General features: G+C 37.8%; 1 protein-coding gene across 1 annotated transcript in view; it reads right to left on the bottom strand.

The window, feature by feature from the left end:
- The window catches only part of HGF (hepatocyte growth factor), a 60,780-nt gene that overhangs the window by 16,027 nt on the left and 21,606 nt on the right, over positions 1–23,147 (bottom strand). Inside the window, exons 5-9 of the mRNA XM_086609859.1 lie at positions 20,111–20,253; positions 18,291–18,411; positions 12,487–12,605; positions 2,762–2,936; positions 650–777 (exon numbers count right to left, since the gene is read on the bottom strand). Of these exons, the coding sequence (XP_086465985.1) occupies positions 650–777; positions 2,762–2,936; positions 12,487–12,605; positions 18,291–18,411; positions 20,111–20,253 (686 nt within the window). The remainder of the gene's footprint in view (positions 1–649; positions 778–2,761; positions 2,937–12,486; positions 12,606–18,290; positions 18,412–20,110; positions 20,254–23,147) is intronic.

Below are 23,147 nucleotides of genomic sequence, written 5' to 3'. Positions count from 1 at the left end.
AGCCTGATGTAGGGTTGTAGTTCTAAGGTCTTAGCTTCAGTTTATGCTATGATGGACATCAGTGCTCAGGATGCAACAGTCTTTACAGTAATACTAAGACCTCATGGGAAAAACAACATTTGCCTGAAGACTCTGAGTGGACTTCACAGGCACAAGTAACAGCTTGAAGCTAAGAGGTTCTATGGGAAGTCTTGTGTTATTTTCAGCATGATTCCTTTTAGACAAAGGGGTGTATGGAAAAAAAAATAAAAAATCACATTTGATGGCCTCATATGCAATTATAAAAAGACTGTGTACCAAGGAAATAATCTCAGCTCTGGAGAAATGTCTTTCAAATTAAGAAAGGTAAGACAGTGGAGCAGATCTCCAGATAATATAAAATGGTACACAGATTCACCTTGTCTAAAACTCAGATCCGATAGCAAACATTTGCTGCAGCTTTCTTTGCTGGAATCAAAACACGAACTGAGAAAGAATCTCATTTATGCCATGATGGATCCCAAGTATGCAAATAAAGCCAAAGCGGAACTACGCAGGTGTAATACAGATGTATCAACATCAACTTCTCCAGTTTTCAAGCCTGCTTATCTGCTGTTTGGAACAGTACAGCATTCACTTACAATCATGTTATCACCCTTCCCTCTGTTACCTTGTTCATTTGATCCATCGCACTTAGGAATCTGGGAGCAATAACCAATCCGGATGTTTGGGTCAGTGGTAAAACACCAGGGTGATTCGGATCCATCTGGATTTCGGCAGTAGTTCTCCCTCAAATCCCTATAAAAATAAATATGTTAGCTCACAGCAGGGATAACCTAAGACCACTGAGGCATTCTATTGTTTTTTATTATGAATTAGCAGTAATATAGGCTCCTTAAGGTCTGAGTGTTACTGATCAGTGTCAGGTGCAAGGAGATGAGAAACCAGTAAGAACACACTGTACAGAAAAATATAGTAATTGTAAGAAGAATATGGTTATGGGAATTTATTTTCAGAAGACCTATGTTTTGACGGGATATAAGATCTCATTTGAAGATTAACAAAATTTACATTATAGCTTATTTTTACTCAGGATTCTCCATCAAAATTTGCATGCAAGCTGACATAGGATACACCTGCAAGCCATTACAAGTGTTTTTAAATACAAACATTACCAAAGTGCTTAAAATTCCCTGTACTTTGAATGGTTCTGCTGAGTTTAGAGAAACAGAGTCCTGTAGACTGTCAGTGATTCATTTAAGAAATTGAATCTTGGAATACAAAAAAAAATGTATGTTGAAATTCTATACAGCTGTTACCTTTAAAGTAAGAGCTAGCCACAAGGGAACATCTTTAAATGTCTCTCGCAGCTTGCATGAAATAGTCAAACCTTTTAAATGTAAGTTTTATTTTCCCATCTCCTGACAGTTGTTGCCATGTTCTGTGCATCTCCATATTTCACTGCATTTTTCCATCTGCAGCACTTACTGATAACAGCTTATGGAAAGAATGAGCCTAATACTGTAATTCTTACTCTTGTGAGTTTTGAATAGTTGTACCAGCAGTTCTGTTGATATTGCTCAAGCTATTGGTCTCTATAGCCAGTACCCTCTCAAGCATCAGCTGAATAAGCAGTCCTAATACTGTTAGCCCTTCTGCACTGTCAGGAACATTGCTAAAACTGTACGAGGGCCTAATCCTGCAGCAAAGTTATGTAGGTACAGCGCAAATCGGTTCAAGCGGTGGTTTGTCTGAGAAAAACCTGTGGGATGAGGCTCAAGCACAAACTTTCAGGTAAACTCAAGGTGGTCCTGAGATTGGCAGAGGAGGCTCAGGATCAGTCCTATTTTCCATTACAATGATAGCTGTCAGGTTTTCAGTAGGTGTGTTACAATGCACAGTATTTGATCAGTAAACTGAACTATAGTAGTGAAGAGATGAAGACAACAATCCTAACTGTTTTGCTCAAACAAGCTATTGTTAGAGAGATAATCTGAACTCAGACTGGAATCTTTCATCTGCCTTGAAAGATCCACACTATTAAATTCTAGCACAAGCCCAGACTGATATTTAGCCATCAGCAAAGACATTTAGTACAAGTCGAGCTTTGGGTCCACGTTGGTCAGCTGGTTTCCTTTATGCTCAGTGAAAAAAAGACTGAAAGAACATGATAAAGATACCTGCCTAAAATAAGTGGGAGTTTATGAAGTGTACAGAAACATTAAATAACCAGTGGTCCTTCAGGTAAAAGCAATCCTAGTCATGCAAGTACATCTAATAATGAGACAGAAAAAGGATGAAAAAGATGGAAAATAAAAGAAATGTTGTCAAATATTATAAATGTCAAGTGTTGCCAATGAGATTGCACTTAGGTAAGATTTAGGACATACTAAGTTAACGTCAGTAACTAAACTGTGAACAAGTACTTGCCTTCATGGAAGAAAAACAATATTAATGTACCAGTACTATTGGGATTCAGGTCTTAGTCTGGAAAACATCCACACACTTCACAATCAATTAAATTGGTGAATATATGCTTGAAGAAAAAGTTCATTAAAAATCCTACAGTTTCACACAGGTTCATCTAGAACTGATATTTTGAGATCTGAATAACTGTTTTTCTCATGTTAAAGTGGTTTTCAGCATCAGCAAGTAGGGTAAATGCATCAGGTCACAGAGCAGGGACAGGGATCCTATGATCTACTTTGGTGGCATGAATTTCTAAACATTTAAAAACTAAGCTCTTTTCCTGCTGCAGTAATACCCACATGTCTCTACTCACTTGCACTTGAAGTTCTCGGGGGTGATGTTGTGCTGGTGAGGAAACTGGGAGTCCCATCGCTGGCACTGGATGCCACTCCACACGGTGTTGACTGTGCCACGGTAACCTTCACCCTGTCCCTGAATGCAAGTGGACGTCTCAGCTGCTACCTCCGTGCTGTTCACAACGCTTTCATCTGTAGACCCAGAGAAGAAGTGTTGTTTCATTTTCTTAAGACTGAGCCTGGCTCTAGGTGTCAGGTTTGAACTTTACATTGTAGTTCATATTGTCATAATTTAGAATCATAGAATCATAGAATGGTTAGGGCTGGAAGGGATCTTCAAAGGTCATCTAGTCCAAGGTTTTGGACTAGATGACCTTTCACCAAAACCTTCAACTAATTTGAAGGTTTTGGTGAAACTGTCAATTTGATTTTCTTCTCTTCGCAACATCCATTAAATCAAAATAGGTGTTAGCTCTTATGCTAGTTTATCCACTTGCAGGCAAAGAATCTGCAGCATTGAAGAGCTTTTGTTTAGTGAGATACCTGCCCTATGCTGTATCATTAAACGTCAGGAGATATACTTGGTTACTCTTTCCAGTTCAGCAAATATTTTCTCATTTGCTTAGCTTTACAAAATTGAGTGACCACCCATGTGCACACTGTTAAACATGTTAATACATGTTTGCAGGATTAAAACTCAATTGGTTTTCTCCAAAGAATTCCCAGAATATCAAGTCACAGAAAAAAAGATGCAGATACAAAAAAAAAAAAAAAAAAAAAAAGATAAATCTTACTGTAAAGTAATGTGCTAAATCCTCCTTGAAGCTTCTCTTTTTATGTCTCATACAGTTAGAGGAAAAAAAAAAAAACAGCCCAGCTTTTGGAAATCAAAGATCAGTATTCTCTACAGAGAGACAAATGTTTTAAAGACCAACAAATTCATCAGACTCAAGATCTTTTACAGATGTTGATATACTCTGCATTGACCCTGGTGTGGGCTGTCTTGAACTAAACTCAGAAGAACAGTGGTTTTTTAGATGACTCATTCACGTAACTTGAAAGACTCTTTTCATTTCTTAAGCAATTTTCATAATTGCAAATTAACGACACAGATATTGCATCAGATATATACAAAGTAGTACAAAACTAAATATACTACAGTAAGAGCAACACTTCAACAATGTCCCAAAAAGCTCTCAACGTAATATTTTTGTAAGTAACTGCCCATCTGTTGGTAATTGCTATTGTTCACAAGACTAATTTTATTAATTACTTTAAAAGTATTTGTTGCCAGCAATAAGTATGTTAATAAAACTTTAAAATTAGTTTTCTTTGAATGGTCCAGTGATTAGAACAATATTTATGTGTTATTCATAATATAGTTCATTCCTGGTAACTTCAGCCAGTTCCACGAACTTGCAGAGAATATGGATCTTAAGGAAACCAAATGTCATAGCAGATGGGTTTGGCTGATTTGCTGTTTAATCTTCTATGTTAAAGATCACTTCCCTGTCAGATGATGACATCAAGTTATCAAGTTGAATTATACATTTCTCCATGCTGGAGAAAAATTCCCTTTTCTCTTCATCTGGTTGCTGTTTTTACATCAGTGTTTTACAGTCGAATTAATTTCCTGTCCTTCCTTACCGAGGCACTTTGTTTGCAAAGGTTGTCCTGTTTCAACGGGATTGTGAGTTCCAAGCCCATTCCAAAGACAAAAGGACATCATCGCACTGTGATTTTTTTTGTTAAAAATGAAAGTGACGTGGTGTACAATTTGGAAAAAATAAAGTTACCCACCACGATCAATTTCAGCATAGATATAGCATCCTGGTTGCATGATATTTCTTAAGTAAATTGATGAATTACAACTATATAACTCTATCAAATAGTCTTCTTAAATAATAGTAACAATGTATAAAAATACAACCTAATACATGCTATTACAAAGACCTTTTTTATATACAGGAAGTTACTATGTCAACTGTAAGGAGCTGTACTTAGTCATACTAGGGAAAAGGTCATTAGGTTGGCATTTATTTATCTTTGTATGGGTTTGTTTTTTTTTTTTTTTAGATCACATTCCTGAAAGAAAATAACTAATGCATCAATTTAAGCAAGGCCAGAAAGTTATTCTTCAGAGCATTCCTTCTTATATACCTACAGATACACAGCTCATCATTAAACCTTAAGTTATATGTCTGTGCAGTGATCTCTATCTGTAGATCCGATTTTACAACAGTTTGCTCATGTCAAAACGTTCTGTTCAAAGGAACCAGACAAATGTAACTTTCACATTGTCATGAATACTTGCACAGCCAAGCCTCTACTGGAAAGACTTGTATTATAATGGCTAAAAGAGAATTTATTTCAAAATCTGCAATGTGTGATGGATTAGCTGTTGCTACTACATTGTGGCAGCTTTCAATAAGAATTCTAGTGATGAAAAGGATCACTAAAATATTTTTATTTGAATTAATAAAGAAATTCTGTCATTCCAAAAGGTCCATAGAACTCTCTTCAAACTCTTCTTGCTATACCAACTTACATTTCCTACAAATGTTAGTTTTCAAACATGAAAAATGACACCCCGAAATATTTCTGAAATATAATTCTGAAACTACAAGGGCTTGTGCCCTCAGAAACAACCTCTCCTGGCTCTTGAATCTCACAGAAAGCTCAAAAATGATCAAAAAAAAAAAGCTCAAGAAATCAGTCATTCAGCAGGTGATTTCCACAAAGAGACACTGTGGGAACAGTCTCCATGTTAATGAGAGGTGAGCTGGATGAGTAGAGGCTCATAAAAAAGCTTGAGGAGTGGTGCCTGCCTCATGAGGCATTGCAGAGGTGCTGTGCAGACCATAAAGCAGTTGCCAAACTTTAAGAAGTGTCCAAGTTGTCCAAGTCCACAACTTAAATAGTCATCTCCATTCTGTATTGATCTTGTTCGTGAGGCTGATTACTCATCACCCACATAACCAATTATTTAATGTTTAGTATATCCAAACTTGAACATCAGATGTGCAGAGAGTGAAAAAGTCCTGAGACAACACTCACCAGTTCTCTAACAAGGTGGAAACAAGATAAAGCTAAAAATCAGTAAGGCTGAATCTCCATCCTTATCCTAGCGATTCCTCTAAAATATGAATTAAAACTTGCCACTCCAAGGGCTTCTTTCAATGAGAAAGCCATTATGAAATAAGTTAGAAGATTAATTTAAGTTCAACAAGCAATTCTTATTATGCAGGCAGGTTAATTTCATATTAGAAGTATCTTTTCATTTTTTTGTTCCAGTTCAGTTTTTGTAGTTCTGGACTGAGATAAAAAGTACTGTTGAAGGAAGATCACACAAAATATCATCTTATAAAAGACTACCATTTAGGATTTATTAATTAAATGTCACTTCTTATTCCTGTACAAAGCTTCACTATCAACAGAAGAATTTGATAATTGTTTAGCAGCATTTTGCTTTTTTTGAACTTTGTTGTAATTTTTTTTTAATATTCTGGATGACTCAAATTAACCATGTAGTTCAGATAGCTACTTGAGCATTTTCTGTTAGTAGTATTTCCGCCTTTGTATGTTCACTCTGAAGTCCCCAATCAATGCAAAGGTTTCCTTTGTTCTATAAAACCCTCTCTATTTTGGTACCTCAAAATACATAACTTTATTAATAAGGGCCAGCTCATGCATTCATAGATGCTTAAGTAAAGAGATGAAACATTCTCCAGAGATTGATGTGTAAAACCACAGATTGTCTTCTTAGTTCTGGTTCTCACAGTAACGCCAGCATGAAGGAATCAGCAGGGGCCTTGAGTCATTCTACAGCTGAAGTAACAACTTTGAGTACCATTTCTGTCTTTAATCCCAATGACCCAGAAGAAAATCCTGCACAAATTTTAGCTCACTGGTGAAACTCCTACTGACTTAAAAGAAGATAGGGATTTTGCTGAAGTATTCTTGTTCTTTCATGGTAACCCTAGCCATGTATTTTTGGAAAAAGACATAGCTGGAAAAGAAGCAAAGTCCTAAATTACTTCATCAGGAAAATTCCTACTTTTGCTTATATTGTTGCAATGTCTTCCCTAGTGTGTCAGTCAACAAAAGGAAAATGTGCCCTGATTTGTAATACAAGATTTTTAAGTAGATTTTGAAAGATAAGAAGTGCCTAACCTAGTAAAGAAAATGTTCTAAACACAGCAAAGTCCTCTTTAAACATGATCCATGCAATTCTGCAGATGTCAGTAAGAAACCTGAGTGACATCATGGAGAGAAGCTGCTCATGCTCAGTTATACCGCCTCCACACATCCCGACCTCAAGCAATACAATCTACATTTCTGAGTGGTACAATAGTGGCAGTTCTTTTCTTTTTATGTGTTTCCTTCAATGTATTATCTCACAATACATGAAACGTGAAAAAAGCAAAACAAAACAAAACAAAAACAAAAAAACCCACAACCAACCCACTGATTTCTAGTGTTTGGTGGTGGGTTTTTTTTTTCAGTAAAAACATATGAGAAAGTGAAGAAATAAATTTGACCCAAGCTAAAGAATCACAGTACTGAAGAACTCATTGTCACCGAAAACGTGCACACCTACAGTTCGTTTGTCCTTGAACAGAAATATATCTTTCCGGGTTGTTTCAATATCTATAACTAGGCTTTAAATCCAAACAATTTTTAGTTTGAATCCATTTAAAAAAATTAATTTTGACCTCTGTAGGTTCAGAGCTCTTAAATCATAGAAATTACGAAAAAGATCTGAGAAGGATCGTTTTTAAGAAAACATAGTTTTCTATGTCGTTGCATGCACGATGAATGCTCGACCTCTGCTACGGCTCCGTGTGAAGCCAGGTGAAAGGTAACACTTTATCAACTCCTAAATATCAGCCTCTTTTCACTGCCTCCTTTCTATAAACATCTTTATCTTACATAAATGTTAAACTTAAACTGAGTGGCACTTGTATTTGTTTACATGCTATGATTCAACAAATAACTCTTTAATCAGAGCTTCACATTCAAACGGGGAGTTGAAATATCTGCTTCTAAAGTATAAGCAATCTAATATTGGTGATTCTTTGTCTTCCCAAAAGTTGTAGGCACACTGCGAGGGTTCATTTTACACCTAGATTCTCAATTTTGCTTTTCATTACTTGCTCTTTCCCACCAAATCCAGACCCTTATTAAATTCTCTCAGGGCTTTTCATACTCCAGTCACCCCTGCCTACTGCCTATGAGTACTGACTCATAGCAAAGTTTAGCAAAGGCTAAATCCACAGTAAAATCAGCTGGGTTGGTTGGAAATCAGGTAGGCAGCAACCAAGCACTGTCCTTACCATAATAATTCCCTGTAGCTCTAGCTCTGCAGCTCTTGAATGACTGACATACGTAGCTTACTCATTTCTGGGCCTCAGCACCTCTCTGCCCTGTAGCTCGTCCACAAAAGTGCAGCTACTCTTTGTTTTTTTTTAAAGTAGTATTATCTCCCTGCTCCTATCTTCCCTGTAGTCATGTCCTCATTCTTGCCAAAATAACAGTCATTTTCTTTTTTCATATTTGCTGTCACTGCTTCCATTTCTTCATTTCGTCCTACACTTCTTTATTGCTGTTGTAGTTGTTCTTTTATCCTCTCTTCTAACTAAAAATTGTCTCAAGCCAAAACCACAGACACATATGTGATCAACTTCAAACCATTCCTGGGGTCCCTGAAGTCTTAATCCAGATCCAATTTTTGCAGCTTGAGCCATCTCTAATCCCTAATTGCTCCTGTCATCTCTTTCTCACAGCCCTGGCTGTAAGCCACAACGTTTTATGCTGCCTTCTGTGCTTGGAAATAAAGTTACAATGCCCTCCTGTCTCTTCAGTCTTAAAAACATATTTATTTTCTGAATGCTTCCTTCCACTGACTTTTTTGCTGAAAATTTTGTATATGAGCTGCTGTCAGCATTTTGGCTATAGAGCATACTAGCACTCATGACATGTAGCAAAAGCCACAAGCAGCATGCTGCCTTGTGGTCACTCCCCCGAGGAGAGGACACCTACGTTTTTGTGTATGGTCCAAGGACTTGGAGTTGCAAAGCATTTTTTCTAATTAGTATTTCTTGTAAAATATATAAACAGTCCTCAACATAGGAATTAAAAACCTGTGTGAGAATCCAAACCACAAAGCTATAAAGACATATAACTCATGATGTTCTCTTTTTAGTGTACTGAGATTGCACACAGCCACAGCTTCAGAAAATGGAGCAGCCACTGAAATCCAGAACGGCCCAGTGTTTTGGGCTCCCTGCTAAGAGATGGAAAAACAGTTTTTCTCTGTGCCTCAAGAAAGACAGAAAACTGAAAACGGGGCTCTGATATTTTGTGTTCCTATTCTGATCACCAAGCTGGTGATACAAGAGTAGTATCAGTGATAAATTCCCTCTCTGGGTTAAAAAGGAAAGCACTGAGCAGCATCACATCAACGTAGAGGGCAATGCCATATGCCTGTGCTAAACATCCGGTGAAAGTATCTGCTGGATTATGCACTTTCAAGATCACTACTTTTGTATTCTTACTTATACAGATTGCTTCAGTAATTTCCAAAGATCTACAGTTTTCTGCAGTGAAAATACCGGTTTGCATGTGAAATTTCCACTGATCTTCATATACTTTCTAACTGAAGATGAAAGAAGAATTTCTGGTTAATTCTGTCAACTTTCGCCTAGAAATGAAACAAAAGGGTTTCATCACAACACTAAAATCATTACATTGTGAAGTTTTTAAAAATTTCATTCTGGTGATTACCTTTTCTTCACGACATTAATTGTGACTTGGGTAGACAAAGGTGACATTACAGTAGTTTGGAGGAGATCTCCCACCCAACTATTTCATAAAACTTAGGCCAGACTGTAGATACTGAAAGTTACATGAACTGTAAGGTTATGCGACCAACAAAGCCAGATGTGAATCCTCAGAACACTGACACATCAGCTCAGGAAATGCCAAAGGATAAAGGTTTATAAAAGTTGCATTTGTGAAACAGTCAGCTTCAACTTAGGAATTTTTCTTTTTCACAGTAAAACACTTTTACCATGGGAAAAGAATAGATCTAGTATGTTACATATGATTCATATATTATCTAATAATAATTAGAGAAATGTAGGCAGCACAGTTTAGTTTTTTTTAAAAAAAAACAACACACAAAAAAAACCCACAAAGCAAAAATAAAAAAAAAACAAACCACAAAACCCCCCAACTTAATGAATTAATTGAAAAACTGGAAGGACAATTCAGTCATAAAGCTAAGCAAGCTTGTCTTCACAATGGGGAAAGACTGAACTTTCCCCTTTATCAAAGATTATCAAAAACTATAGAAACAATTACATTAATAGTACTGTATTTCACAGGCAAGACTTTCAACACGGATGTGACTTAACGGGTGCCCGATACAAAACAAGCAGTGGTCCTGTTAAGTTTCTTCTGTCTCTAGAGAGCCTGATTACAGACATTGTCCAAAGTAGCAAATTAAACTCACTGTTTTACAGTGGAAAAATTTTGCTAATTTTAACTACCTTATACTGGGTTTACAATGACATATGACAGTGCAGAATAAGTTCAATTACTATGCATCAGGAAGTACATTAAAAGTATCCCTACTCAACCTTTGGATTTCAAACAACTGACTATTTGGTAAGAAGTGACTGACACTCCAAGACATTACACTGGCCTAAGCCAAGAACAAGCAAGAAGGGAAAATTCTGAACTATTGGTGGTGGGAGTAGAAAAGACTGAATAATTTGGTTTGATAAGAATTCCAAGTGAATATGGAGAATCCTATGCTTCCTCCTTTGGGTAACAACTGGTCACACATAAATGTTCATGCCAGAGCCATTCCTTCTTCTCTCCCCTCCAACCAGTATTTATTTAAATGCCAACATTATAAGAAAAAAATAGGATTACATTTCAGAAACATACTTTTTGTAAGATCCACCACTATCTCTATTTTATCTAGATTTGAGATACCCCAAGAATGATTTGTCTTCGTTTGCATAATAACAACAACAACAACATACAGAGAACCCTGAAAATTAAACAGTCATTAAAAATCACTCCTTTTACACTTATTATCTTTTTTTTCCTTCCTTTTTTGAATCCTTGTGTAAATCCAGTTCCAGGTGAAATCTATTGTTCTTTTTAATAGAATCTATTATTTTCTTCCTCCTCCCAAGAGAGTCAAATGCATACTACAATGACACAAGCCTACTGAAGTGACACTTAAAGCTAGATGAAAAGCAGAGCGACTGATTTTGAAGATTTTCTTTTTAACACTTAGTTTTGGTCAAAATTGAAGGAGGACAACACAGGAAATTGTAGTTTCCAAAATTGCAGATCTAAGAGAAACTGACTTTCTCATGAGCTAACATGAAACTGTGAGCTTCACTGAGTAGTTTTAGAAGGTTCCCTTTGCCTCTACTTCACAGAAAAGCCAAAAAGACTGTTTTCTCTTTTCTGCCTGTATTCCTGGGCCCAGCCACAGAGCTGAGGCGCATGAAGCTGACAGGCTTCAACAGTATGGATTCAGTCAAAGTCATGCCTTGTTTTTAGAAATTGCCTTTACTCCCAAGATGTTGTAAACAAAGTGTTTTGAGTAAAGAGAATAAAGAAAACTGTTTAGGTATTATAAGACACCCTTTAATGTCATGCTTGTATATTGATTATTTCACAGGTTGCCACTTCACTAAGGGCAAAAAATTGGATGCCAAATCTGGCAATGAGAAGCATAGGAGTAAAGAGAGGAGGCTATCACCTGTAGATCCCACAAACTGTGAATGAGGAAAGGAATTTCAGTGATGCAAGTCTCGTTTTCCTGATTAAAACGTGTCCCAACAAAACTTAATTCTACCATCTTCCTCAGCCTCAACATTACCATAAAAGTCTAGAAAAATTACTTTACACAAGTTTTCAAGGGAGGTCAAATAGTTTTACCTTCCTCATTGTCCCTGCTTATTTCAGACATCTAATTATCAGTAGAACAGAGCTGTCACAGCTACCGCCAAAGTTTGGAGGATATGGGCTTTGAAGACAGAACATGCCACAGAATGCTCTAAAAATTCCAAACTAAAGAATCTCAAAGTAGGCTTCCCATATTTGTACACCTTAATACTTCTTTAATTCAATTCCCTGTCTGTAAAGTGAGGATAATAAAAGCCACCATCTTGTAGTTGACACATGAAAAGAAATTAATTATCTGCAGAGTCCTTTGCTGCTGGAGTGCTGAATATCACAGAGAAACCCATGAGGAAGTTGATAATTCTGTCTTCAGCACAAGGCTGAATGTCATGCAGGAACCAAAGCCTAGAACCACACAATGCGCAAGAATAAAACAAAGCAATGAACAGCTGTTGACAGAGAGTGCACTGAGTAGGGAAGGTGTGTATGCATCTACTCACAAATTGTAGTGCAGATGCCCAGCGTGGCCAAATTGATGCTGCCTCACTCTTTCAGCTCTTTGTTTTCCTACATTTCAATGCAATTTCCTGAACGTAAGATATACACATATTCCAGTGCTAAGTAACCTGCAACTCTTTTATTTCCTGTCCAGACTAAATATAATATCTTTATACGACATCCTCTTTGAAAGCTATGTTTTAAAAGTCAGTGAAGTGCAATGCATGAACTATCTGTGGTCCTATATTGCTTGAACTATCTGTGTCCAGATTTTGGAGAGGAAAAGGAAGTAATAAATTTTGCTTGAACTCACCACACGTTTTAATTGCGCAGAACTCCCAGGGGGTGTTAGGGTCAAGAGTGTAGCACCACGGTCTCAGCTTGCCATCAGGATTGCGGCAGTAATTATCATCAAAGCCCTTGTCAGGATATCTGCAAACCACAACGAGAAACGTGTCAGAGAAGTCTTCCTGGCAACACTGCACTGGCTTATACAAGGTACTTAAAGGAAAGTCTTCAGCAGAGGCAAACGAGAACCAGTTTCTATTAACCTGGGGTCTGATCCTGTGAAGTGGATGCAACTACTTTTTTAACACTATTAGAAAGTTAATAACATAGAAACTCTTTCCAAATATGGAGCAGAATCAGACTTCCACTGAGGGGATTCCCTGCTGTGCTAATGCACAGGATACCGGATGGGATAACTCTGCTAATTGCTAAACTCTTGCTTCTGTGTCTGTCAACAGATGACCAGACTCTAAAGCCACTCACTTTTTTGAAACAGTCCAATTAAGTGTGGATTATATAAACACTGCCTGGCATGCTGGACTCATTAAGAAAACAGGTTCTTCAGTGCAACAGCCCTGGGTTCAAACTGGAAGCTATTTTGAATAGCTATGTTACTAACCATAGCTCCATTTTTGTAATAGAGCTCATTCTAGGTCGTGCCCTCATTTTAAGCATTGGGGCAAAAAAAGAGAAAAATAAAGAATTAACTTCCATCTCACTTTATCTCATTAAGATTTCAAACTATTGTGCCATTTAATTATTTCCACGTTCCTACTGTCATCATTGAACAGTCAGGCAAATATTCAAGATAAGGAGCTTCTTTTTGTATAAATGTGCCATGTGAAATTCTATAAACTTAAAGAGAAGGAGATAAATGCATATTTTTTTTCCTCCAGTGAATACAAATTGTCTTGGTTTTCCAGTTTTATTGAAACATGTTTGTAAAAGAAACAAAAAGTAGATTTGCCCCTAAGGGAAACACAAAAAGTACGTTAGAGAACAATAAAGTTAACTACCTGGGAACCTGAACCCATTTACAACTGCAAGCAGATGTGTTTCGCAGAAGCAGAGGAAAATATGATTTACAAGCATGGTTTTTTGCTAGGATGCTTTTTCTGTCAAACAATCATCCTAATTTTAACTCATGCATTTGCAACTTGAGCTCCCATTCCTCTGGAAAAATCAGATTCCTTCATCTATACAAGGGACAGGGACGATATTTAAATAGAATTAAAAAAAAAAAACACAAACACAACAACAACAAAATCTTCACAAAAAAAAAATCATAAACCAAACACAAACAAACAAACAAACAAAAAACCACAAACAAAAACCAAACCACTAAAACCACCAACAAGGATAAATCTCACAAAACTGAGAATTCAAGGACAGTCAAGAATGTGGTAGTTTCAGATCTAGTAGCAGTACTCTGTTTTCTGCTAGGTAGAAGAGAAACTGTAAGGAACAAATTGAGTCCAAAAATTTCACAAGAAAACAGTGAATGAGCTAACAATATAGCAGAACATGAGATGGTAGGTGCAGCTTCGATGTTGGCAGCACGTGCTCCATGTCATGTACCAATGGAGTGTCCATGGCACTACCCAGGAACAAAGTTGAGTCCAGGAATGGCAAAACATCTGCTGTCATAGCTCTCAAAAGCCATTTAAAACAATTGAGGATGTAAAGAATCCACTTTCTAGAAGGCAAGTGTCTTTCATAGCACTGAACGCTCTATCTTTCCTAATAGTGTATGATATAGATTTATAGATTCATAGATTTCTAGGTTGGAAAAGACCTTAGAGATCATCGAGTCCAACCATCCCTAATCCCCATTAAACCATATCCTCAAGTAGATCATCCACCCTATTCTTAAACACATCCAGGGATGGGGACTCAACCACCTCCCTGGGCAGCCTATTCCAGTGGCTGACAACCCTTTCAGAGAAGAAATACTTCCTAACATCCAACCTGAATCTCCCCTGACTAAGCTTATGCCCATTTCCTCTTGTCCTATCACCCATCACTAATGTAAAGAGCCCTTCCCCCACCTCCCCACCATCTTTTCTCAAGTATTTATAGGCCGTAATCAGGTCTCCCCTCAGTCTCCTCTTCTCCAGGCTAAACAGCCCCAACTCCCTCAGCCGCTCCTCATAAGTTTTATTTTCCAGCCCCTTGACCAGTTTAGTCGTCCTTCTTTAGACTCGCTCCAGGAGCTCAATATCTCTCTTAAAGCGAGGGGCCCAAAACTGGACACAATATTCCAGGTGCGGCCTCACCAGTGCCGAGTGCAGGGGCAGGATTACTTCCCTGCTCCTGCTGGTCACACTATTCTTGATACACGCCAGTATCCCATTGGCCTTCTTGGCCACCTGGGCACACTGCTGGCTCATATCAAGCCGGTAGTCAACCAGGACCCCCAGGTCCTTCTCCGCCAGGCAGCTCTCCAGCCACTCTTCCCCGAGCCTATAGCGATGCTTGGGGTTTTTATACCCCAAGTGAAGGACTCTGCACTTGGCCTTATTAAAGCTCATGCCATTGGCCTCAGCCCAACGATCCAGTCTGTTCAAATCCCTCTGAAGGGCCTCCCTACCCTCGAGCAGATCGACACAGCCTCCCAGCTTGGTGTCGTCCGCAAATTTACTGAGGATACATTCAATCCCCATAGTCCCATAGTATGTCAAAAATGTGTTATATACAAACTAAAACTTACATAGAGATGTAATAGTTCTTTAAGAATCAAGCTCTGAGTGTCTTTGTGGCATGGAGTTGTGTCCCTGAACTATATCGTTCCACCAACTATATCTATGTGCGCTTCTCTAGAGCAACAAGAGCCGCCTTAGTTTGATTCTTCCCACAGTGTTCAGGCACACTTTTGCCTTCCTTCGTATCCAACAAGCAACAGTTCCTCGGTTCCTATAGAAAAAGCCAGCTAACATCTTTAAGACACAAATATTAGGGATAAGAAAAACAACAAGGCTTCAAACTGTTCCGCACAATTCAACAGTGAGACTGTGGAGGATCTCCCGAGAGCCCATCTTTTTGCTCTGCACACTCCTCCTTCAGCCAGTACACTTGGTCACAGACTTCTCACTTGGACCCAACAAATAGCCTGAGGTTTCCAAGATCTTTCAGAACCCTATATATTTCATTTTTTTCCTCCTTGAAATCACAGTAGCTGTGTTTCACTGATGAAACTGTAACAAAGCGTTAAGATACACATCTGGTGTCACAATCAAGACTTTTTATCCATTTCTAGGGGAGCAAAAAAGAGTGTTAGATTGAGATAAGATTTATTTTTTTGAAGAGACAGATGTTGATCTCTAGCTCTGCTGGAACTAAACTGAAACTTAGTGTCTAAAACTGCTCACCAAGACTTCTTTTCCTCTTCTTTTTGTTTTAAAAGACATACAGGACTGGAAACTTGGTGTATAAAGTAAATTTTCATACCAGAGATATAAATCAGAGTATTTTAATAAAAGGATACTCAGAGTTATTCAACTCTCATGCTACACTTCTACCCCTCCATGCAGAAGTACCTATTTTCATGGTGTATTTGACTTTGAGCAGAAAATATGAGAAGAGGAGAAAACTTGCTTCTCTGTGCTGCTTAATGCCTATCTAAGTCATTATTCTCAACAGTCTTCCTTCCATACTGAGGCATAATCCTGCCCATGAGGAGAACACAAGAGAACTGTAGCTTCAGAATGCAATTCTACTTACAGGTCATGCAGGAGTTGTTTGGGGGAATCCCTACTGCTAGCTTCAATCACAACTAAGTAAACAGGTGCTACCAATTCTCTCCAGTAAGTGACTGTTGAAGGGAATAAACAATGGAACAATTCATTGAGGTGACAAAAAGGAAAATTGAGATGTATTCACCCTGAGCTGAAAGCATTGTCCAACAGAAGGTAGACTGAAGCATTTGAAAAGATTATTAGTTTTACCTCTCTTTCTTCACCATTGCAACTGAAGAATCCATAAATAAAAATAAGTTTAAATCTGTCTAGCTAGTCCTTCCTGGTTTCCAGGTAATTCACATTATCCCTAGATGGTATAGTATAAGCCACTCTAGAGATTGCTGTATTTTAATAGGTTATTTGTTCCAGACTTCTCTTATTGTCAACTTAAATGACTATTAAAAAAAAAAAATGAAAGCACATAATATTTTTAAAAACTAGCACAATCGAAGTATAATTGTCACTACGTTTAGTGACCATTCCATGAAGTTAAGTAACATCAGTGCATTAGAAATGTACTGGACCCCAGTTACTCTTCTGAAAACACATACAGATCACCTCGATACGGATGGCTTGCTTTTTAATAAAAAAGTATTTTTGTTACAGTCTGAAAACTCTCAAGAAGATGTTTTCCGAAGGAAATCTTTCAAGGAGGAAGATGATGATTTGTGAGACTGTAGTTAGTCTGAAAAGTCATATTGCGAACAATTCAAAATGAACGGAAAAAAATAATTTCCTCCTGACAGTAAAATTATTATTGTTCGTACCCAGAAGTTCTATAAATGTTTCACTCCCAAGGAACAAAATTCTTTCTGTGACTTGTTCTAGAATCCACAGCAAGTGCATGGCAAAACTCAGAAACAGATTATCTTCAGTTCCAGTCTACTCGTACAAAATATTTCTTACAGCAGAACTGTGGGAGAGCCTGCTATTATTCATAAAACAGACCATCCGAGCCAAGAGAAAAGAGAGGTTATGTCACATAAAGTCCAAAACTGCAGAATCCTTAATGTTTTGCTGAATAATCAGGCGCTCTAAAATCTACCAGTACCTGTATTTCTGAGTATAAAAATGATGCTTTATTTAGTGGAACACTTCAACATAGATGAAAAGATACTTTTAGTGGAAAGTCTCAGTCGTTCTGAGATTGTTGATTCTTGCAGTCTTCCTCTGGCAGTTTAAATTAATTCAATCCACTTTATAAATTGAGTTAATCCAAAACCCAGATTAAAACTAGAATGAAACTTTAGTCTGGTTTAAGAGAAACTCAAAGGCCCTACTGTGTGGCCTAAATCCCCACACCGAGCCCTTCCAGAAGGGTGTATTATAGATGACCTTCTGTGGTCGGGTGATTTTTACCCTCCAGGACAAACCCTGATGGGGATGTAATTTGCCTTGCTATTTCTGACATATCTTTTTTCATTATGTCTCTGTGCCTAAAACTTAAAAAAAAAAGGAAAAAGTATAATATATAAATTCATGTGCATAAAACACTAAACAGAACAACGAGCTCCTTTCCCAGGCTGAAATAAAATGTGTAGTGGGCAAACATTTTGGTCAAACAAATTGGATACTTAGACCCGGTTACAACAAAAGATGACCTACAACTTTAAGGCTGTTCAATATTTCAGAAAAGGTCCATACTTTGACTTGCCAATGTTGCAAGTTCATATTCACTAATTTCGTTAAGAACTCTAATAAAAATTTACTTTTAATCATGATATACTTTGTGTTGAAGATATTTTAAACAGACTGAAGCTGGATAGCAACATATACAGAAAAATTCAGAGGTTAACTTTTTACTGTCAATGAAGCTAGGGAGGAAATTTTGATCGATCAACACAGCACATGTACATACACAGCCATGGGATGTAGCTACAACTGCACAAAATAGCCTCTAGCCCCCATCCTGCATCTCCATCATGATGGTAGCCAGCCTGCACTCATCATAGGCCAAAAGCCCAAGCAACTAAAACTGTTGAACTCCACAAATTTCAGATCAGCTAATGCTGATTTTGCCCAGCTGGTTTCAGAAGCTCTGCAATTTTCAAATTATAACCACATGGATTTGCTTGGGGGAAGGAGGGGTTACCTCTCTGGACGAAATTTGTGCTTGTGTGGTCTCTGAAGATCCCAGCGCTGACACTCCTTGCCCGACTCAGTGTGATCCATTGGCCCTCTGTAACTCTCTCCATTGCAGGTCATGCATTCAACTAGGGAAGAAAATATCTACTAGTCATTTATTATGCTGATGACTTGTAGAACAAATTTTAAAAAATTAAATCATATCCCTGCTGTTATAAATTGAAACCAATCTAGAGAGGTATAAAGAAGTGATATCATTTAGTCAGGCTGGTATGGGAAATGTCCTTTGGAATAGAATTGCATCTCTTTCTTAGATCTAATCCAGATGCTTAAATTTGGTATCATTTTATAGGACACTTATGGTTTTGAGGCAGGTAGGTGCAAGATGCTAGAGGCATTCACGTTCCTAGTAAATTTTTAACCTTGCCTGTGGTTAGCAAGAGACAGACACACATCTAAGGGAGAGTACGTTCTAGGGGTGATATTTTCTAATTAAGTAACATTCATTGTTCTAAATCACACTAGTTCATAATATAATAACAACACACGTTTATGTCCAGAGTAATGGCTGAATCACGATTTCATGCAGTACAGTCTGTATCTTTAAATTCCCAGCACTTTCAGCTGCATATGATACTGTTTCTTTTCGATACTAATTCTTTTTGGCAGCTTAAACTATGATATATTTTCAGTCCTGGCTTGAGAAAGTGGGGGGTGGAGGGAGAGCGGGCAAAAGCTACCAAAGGGATTTGAAATCACTGTTGAGCAAAATATGCTTCATAATTTAGAATGAGAAGTCTTAAAATATAAAATAAATTCACTATAATTAACTGTAGACATATTTCTCAAGTGCCCCCTAATTAGACTGATTGTAACAAAGGAAGGATCACTTAGTAAACACTAATTTATGCAATTACAGATCTCAAAGATCTCACTCTTCAGCTAAAACAGCCACTACCAAAGTCTTCATCTTGCAGTGAGCTCCAGGTCTTATCCCATTTGAAGCTCACTTAAATTGATCTTTAAATGCTAGCTTTTAATAGATCTTGAAGTTCCTTGTAAATCATTCTCTTCCTCTCTCTCTCTTCCTCCCTCCCTCTGCCTTTTCTTCCCCCATCCCCTTACACATAATGCATTAGCAGGAAAATTAAAGGCATCCTATCTTGAGAATTTAAATGGGTTGATTGACTGGAACTGAATTGGCTGATTAGCGAGTTATACGAGCTTAGTTTGGAGGTCAACAGAACTTAAAAGTCAATAAATGCAATGGTGCACATGAAGTGTCTTTCAAATTCTGTGACTTGAAAGTTGAATGGGACCGGATTTATAAAAAGTTTTACTTATTTACAGAATTAATTTGGAAAAAAAAAAAGCATACTTAGATTGAGTTTTCATCCTGTAATTCAGTATCTATCTTTTCATCAAAAAGAAGGAGAAAAGTTGATTTTACCATGGAATGGCACTAGATGATTTTATCACATAGTAATACTGAAATCGTTAATGGATTCACTATGGACTAGACAAGTGAAAAAAGGGTGACATTTGTGCGATCAGCACAACTTCATTGTTCCAGCTCCTCTGTGACCTAAAAAAAGCTGCTGAGCCTGGAAGTTTGAGTCTTCCAGGGTACTGGAACATAACAAGATCTCCTTTTTGTCTAATAACTGCTTTTCTTGCTACACGAGTTATTCTCACTGAGAAATCACATATCCTTTCTCCGAAGTCCATGAGCCAGTGTCACTGAAACTGTTGTTGCGTTGTGCCTGTCCCGTGTACCTGCTGTTAGTAGAGAAAAGGCAACTTTCCGCGTGCGCCGTGCTGGGTTACCTTGTGAGCAGAGGGGGATGTCGCAGACTTCGTGGCGCATCTCGGGGCTGGTGGTGAAACACCACGGCCCTCCCTCTTCCCCTCGGGGGTTTCGACAGTAGTTTTCCCGCAGGTCTTTACCCCGATAGCTCGAAGGCAAAAAGCTAGTTTTAAAATGACAATCATTACAGTATAAGAGCATGCAAACTTTGGTGTTAATCATATTATTTTTTACAAACAGTTAGAAACAATCACATTTCTGCTTCCTTCTCCCTCCACCCCGCCTACATAAATGCACACACCCAAATATCTGTCCATACACAAATACACATCTTCAGTTGGGATTACTCAATCAATGGCCTAAATCTGGGACAATTTATCTAGCCCATAGCTTGTTCCAGCGAGTTTTATTCCCATCCCTCAGGCGTCCAGAGCCAACTATCTGCTGCAGAGGCAGAGGCAGCAGCACACTCCCTGCCAGCCCTCGCTGTGCTCCCCTTCATGAGCTTGTAACTGCTCACACAACGGTGGAAGGCCCTCGGACACAGGGGAGAAACGTACTGGGTGCAGAGGGGAAAAACCCTCTGGGTCCATAGCCATGTCAGACCCGCCTTTCCTATGCATGTTGTGCACATATATATAGCACACTCAGCTGGGCTTAGTGTGCACCTACTACATGAAGCCCACAAATAGAGAAACCTCTTCCCATCCCTGGTCAGGCAGCAGCTTGAACTGAGCATCAGGAGCGTGTGAGCATGACCAAGCAGCGTGACACACCACGCTGAGAGGCTTTCACTGCCCGAAACCATGGACCGCTTTGCATTTCGGCCTCAGAAATTTCCCCAGATCCCGCTTTAGCTGTCTTGTTTCATCTTCTGCCACAAGCCCCACTGTTGTCACCTTAGGGTCTGCTACTTATAGATCCACTCATCATTGCTATTGTACACATTAGGTCATTTAACAGTGACCTAGCTGACTTAAACTGTGCTCTCCCTTTCATTATATTTTCTGCTTTTGCTGTAAGGGGCTATTAAATAACAATACCCCTTAAGATTTTCCCCTCAGATTAGGGGTTCTCAAGCCAATGCTAAGCACTTTGTTTTTCTTTAGTGATTTAAGGGAAATGTGAGCTAATACTATATTTTTTACCTAACACGCATTCTCAGTATGAGACTGCTGCTTGTGCTCAGTCCGTCAAATCTAAACTCTCCAGGGTCAAGGTTTTGTGTTCTTAGCTGTCTGTAAAATTATGTGCTTACCTCTGGAGAAACCCCACATACACGCTGACGTATAGAGATATATGCAGGCATATATATATGTCTATTTATACATAAAAGTACTAGTAGTTATTTTTCCCCACAAACTAGGGAATAGCTAACCCCATAGTAAGGAGCCCAACCCCAGGGTCGGTTCTGTTCGATGCCACTGCAAAAGCTCATGACCACGGTCAGACTGCACATTGCAGACAAACGCGGTGGCACTTCACCGCCAGTTTCATTGTAGTGATGCTTAAACAGCAGCTAAAGCTTTGCAGTTAAAAAATACATTAAATTCAGAGTTATGCTCAATTCCATGAAGATTTTTCGTGGTTTGTTTTTTTGTTTTTTTTTTTTTTTGTTAATTGAAAAGTTGAGCAAACTACATAGGGGCTCACATAAACTTGTAATTCAACTTAATAAATTGATCTAACTTTTTAGCTTTTTAAGATTCGTTCCAGTGTGTTTCTTCATTTTATTTAAATGTTGATGGAAATATCACAAGTAAAGTGCACCTTTATTCTGAAAATGTCCAGTACTTTTTTTTGGGTGTTCGTTTGTCTGTTTTTTCCTTTTTGGTTTGCTGTTTTGGTATTTTTTGGTGTGTGTGGTTTTAATTACCAAGGGAATCCAAATGTATCTATATCCTAGAGGGTAAAAAAAAAGGAATAAAATTTAATCTAACTTCTTTTAGGAGACTGCAGACGCTTTCAGCTTAGGAGTCTAAATTAAGCACTTGGGACAGTCTTTATACACAGACACTGTTTTAATTCATGTACAAAAGCAGAAGAGAAATCTATGATTCCTGCTTTCTTTGGAAAATTCTATGTTACAAATGAATAAATCAAAAAAATTTTAAAAGAGAAACAAAAAGAAAATTTTGACATGTGACATTTTAATCATGTTTTATTCTCATTAATGAAAGCTTTGAACTAACCGAAGTGGAAAATACCTCTGTTAATCTCATTGTAGTTCTAGTCAAGGCAATGCGGAAGCATTATTTAAAAGTGCTTTTCTTATTTTTGACGCTTGAAGAGAATAATTTTTATATCATTACTGCTGCCTATAAAATTGCTGCTTCTGTTTTTCCTCTGTAGTCTTGTAATATAAATCTCTGAATTAGCTAAGACAGTCCTGGGTAAACTTTTCTGATGGGACATTTCAACCTGTGTATGTGCTAATGTAGTATGTCACTCCATATTAGAAAATGTTACTTAATTTTTCTGCTGGAAAATCTTTTTACTCAGAAATTACGGACAACAGAAAATATAGGGAAAAGGCTTTTCAAATTACACCAGATATCCTATCAGAACATTAAAAATAAACAAGTCTAAATTAATAGCATTAGAAACTCAAGATGGGTCAGATATTCAAATGTCTTCAACAGGTACTGAAGCAACATTCTTGAGGGAGGAAAAGATGAGATGCAGAAAAGACCCACCCAGAAATGGAAGACAGAGTCACTCCTAAAACTGTGTGCTGATTTAGTTCAACTATATGAGGTAAGAAAAAAAAGAAGAAAGCCAAAACGAAAGCCAATAAAAGTAATGGTAAAAACAGATTTAACCACAGTAAAAGTCATGCAACCTATCAAAAAGCCTGTGAACTACTGGTCTACGCTTTGATCATTTCTCTTTGAACCCTTTTTGCATCGGCTTTATCTATTTAGGTAAAAAACTCTTAAGAGCAAAAAAATATTTAGTCTTGTAATCAGTACTAGAATGGGAATGAAAGTAATGGAACCCTGATTTCAGCTGGAAGTTTCCAGGTTCTACTGGAATGCAAATCCTTAAAAATACAAT

Source organism: Tauraco erythrolophus, chromosome 4 (genome assembly GCF_009769465.1).
Source record: "Tauraco erythrolophus isolate bTauEry1 chromosome 4, bTauEry1.pri, whole genome shotgun sequence".
Taxonomy (NCBI): domain Eukaryota; kingdom Metazoa; phylum Chordata; class Aves; order Musophagiformes; family Musophagidae; genus Tauraco; species Tauraco erythrolophus.
The sequence above is the reverse complement of the archived record's forward strand: the minus strand, read 5'-3'. Positions and strand labels throughout refer to the sequence as shown.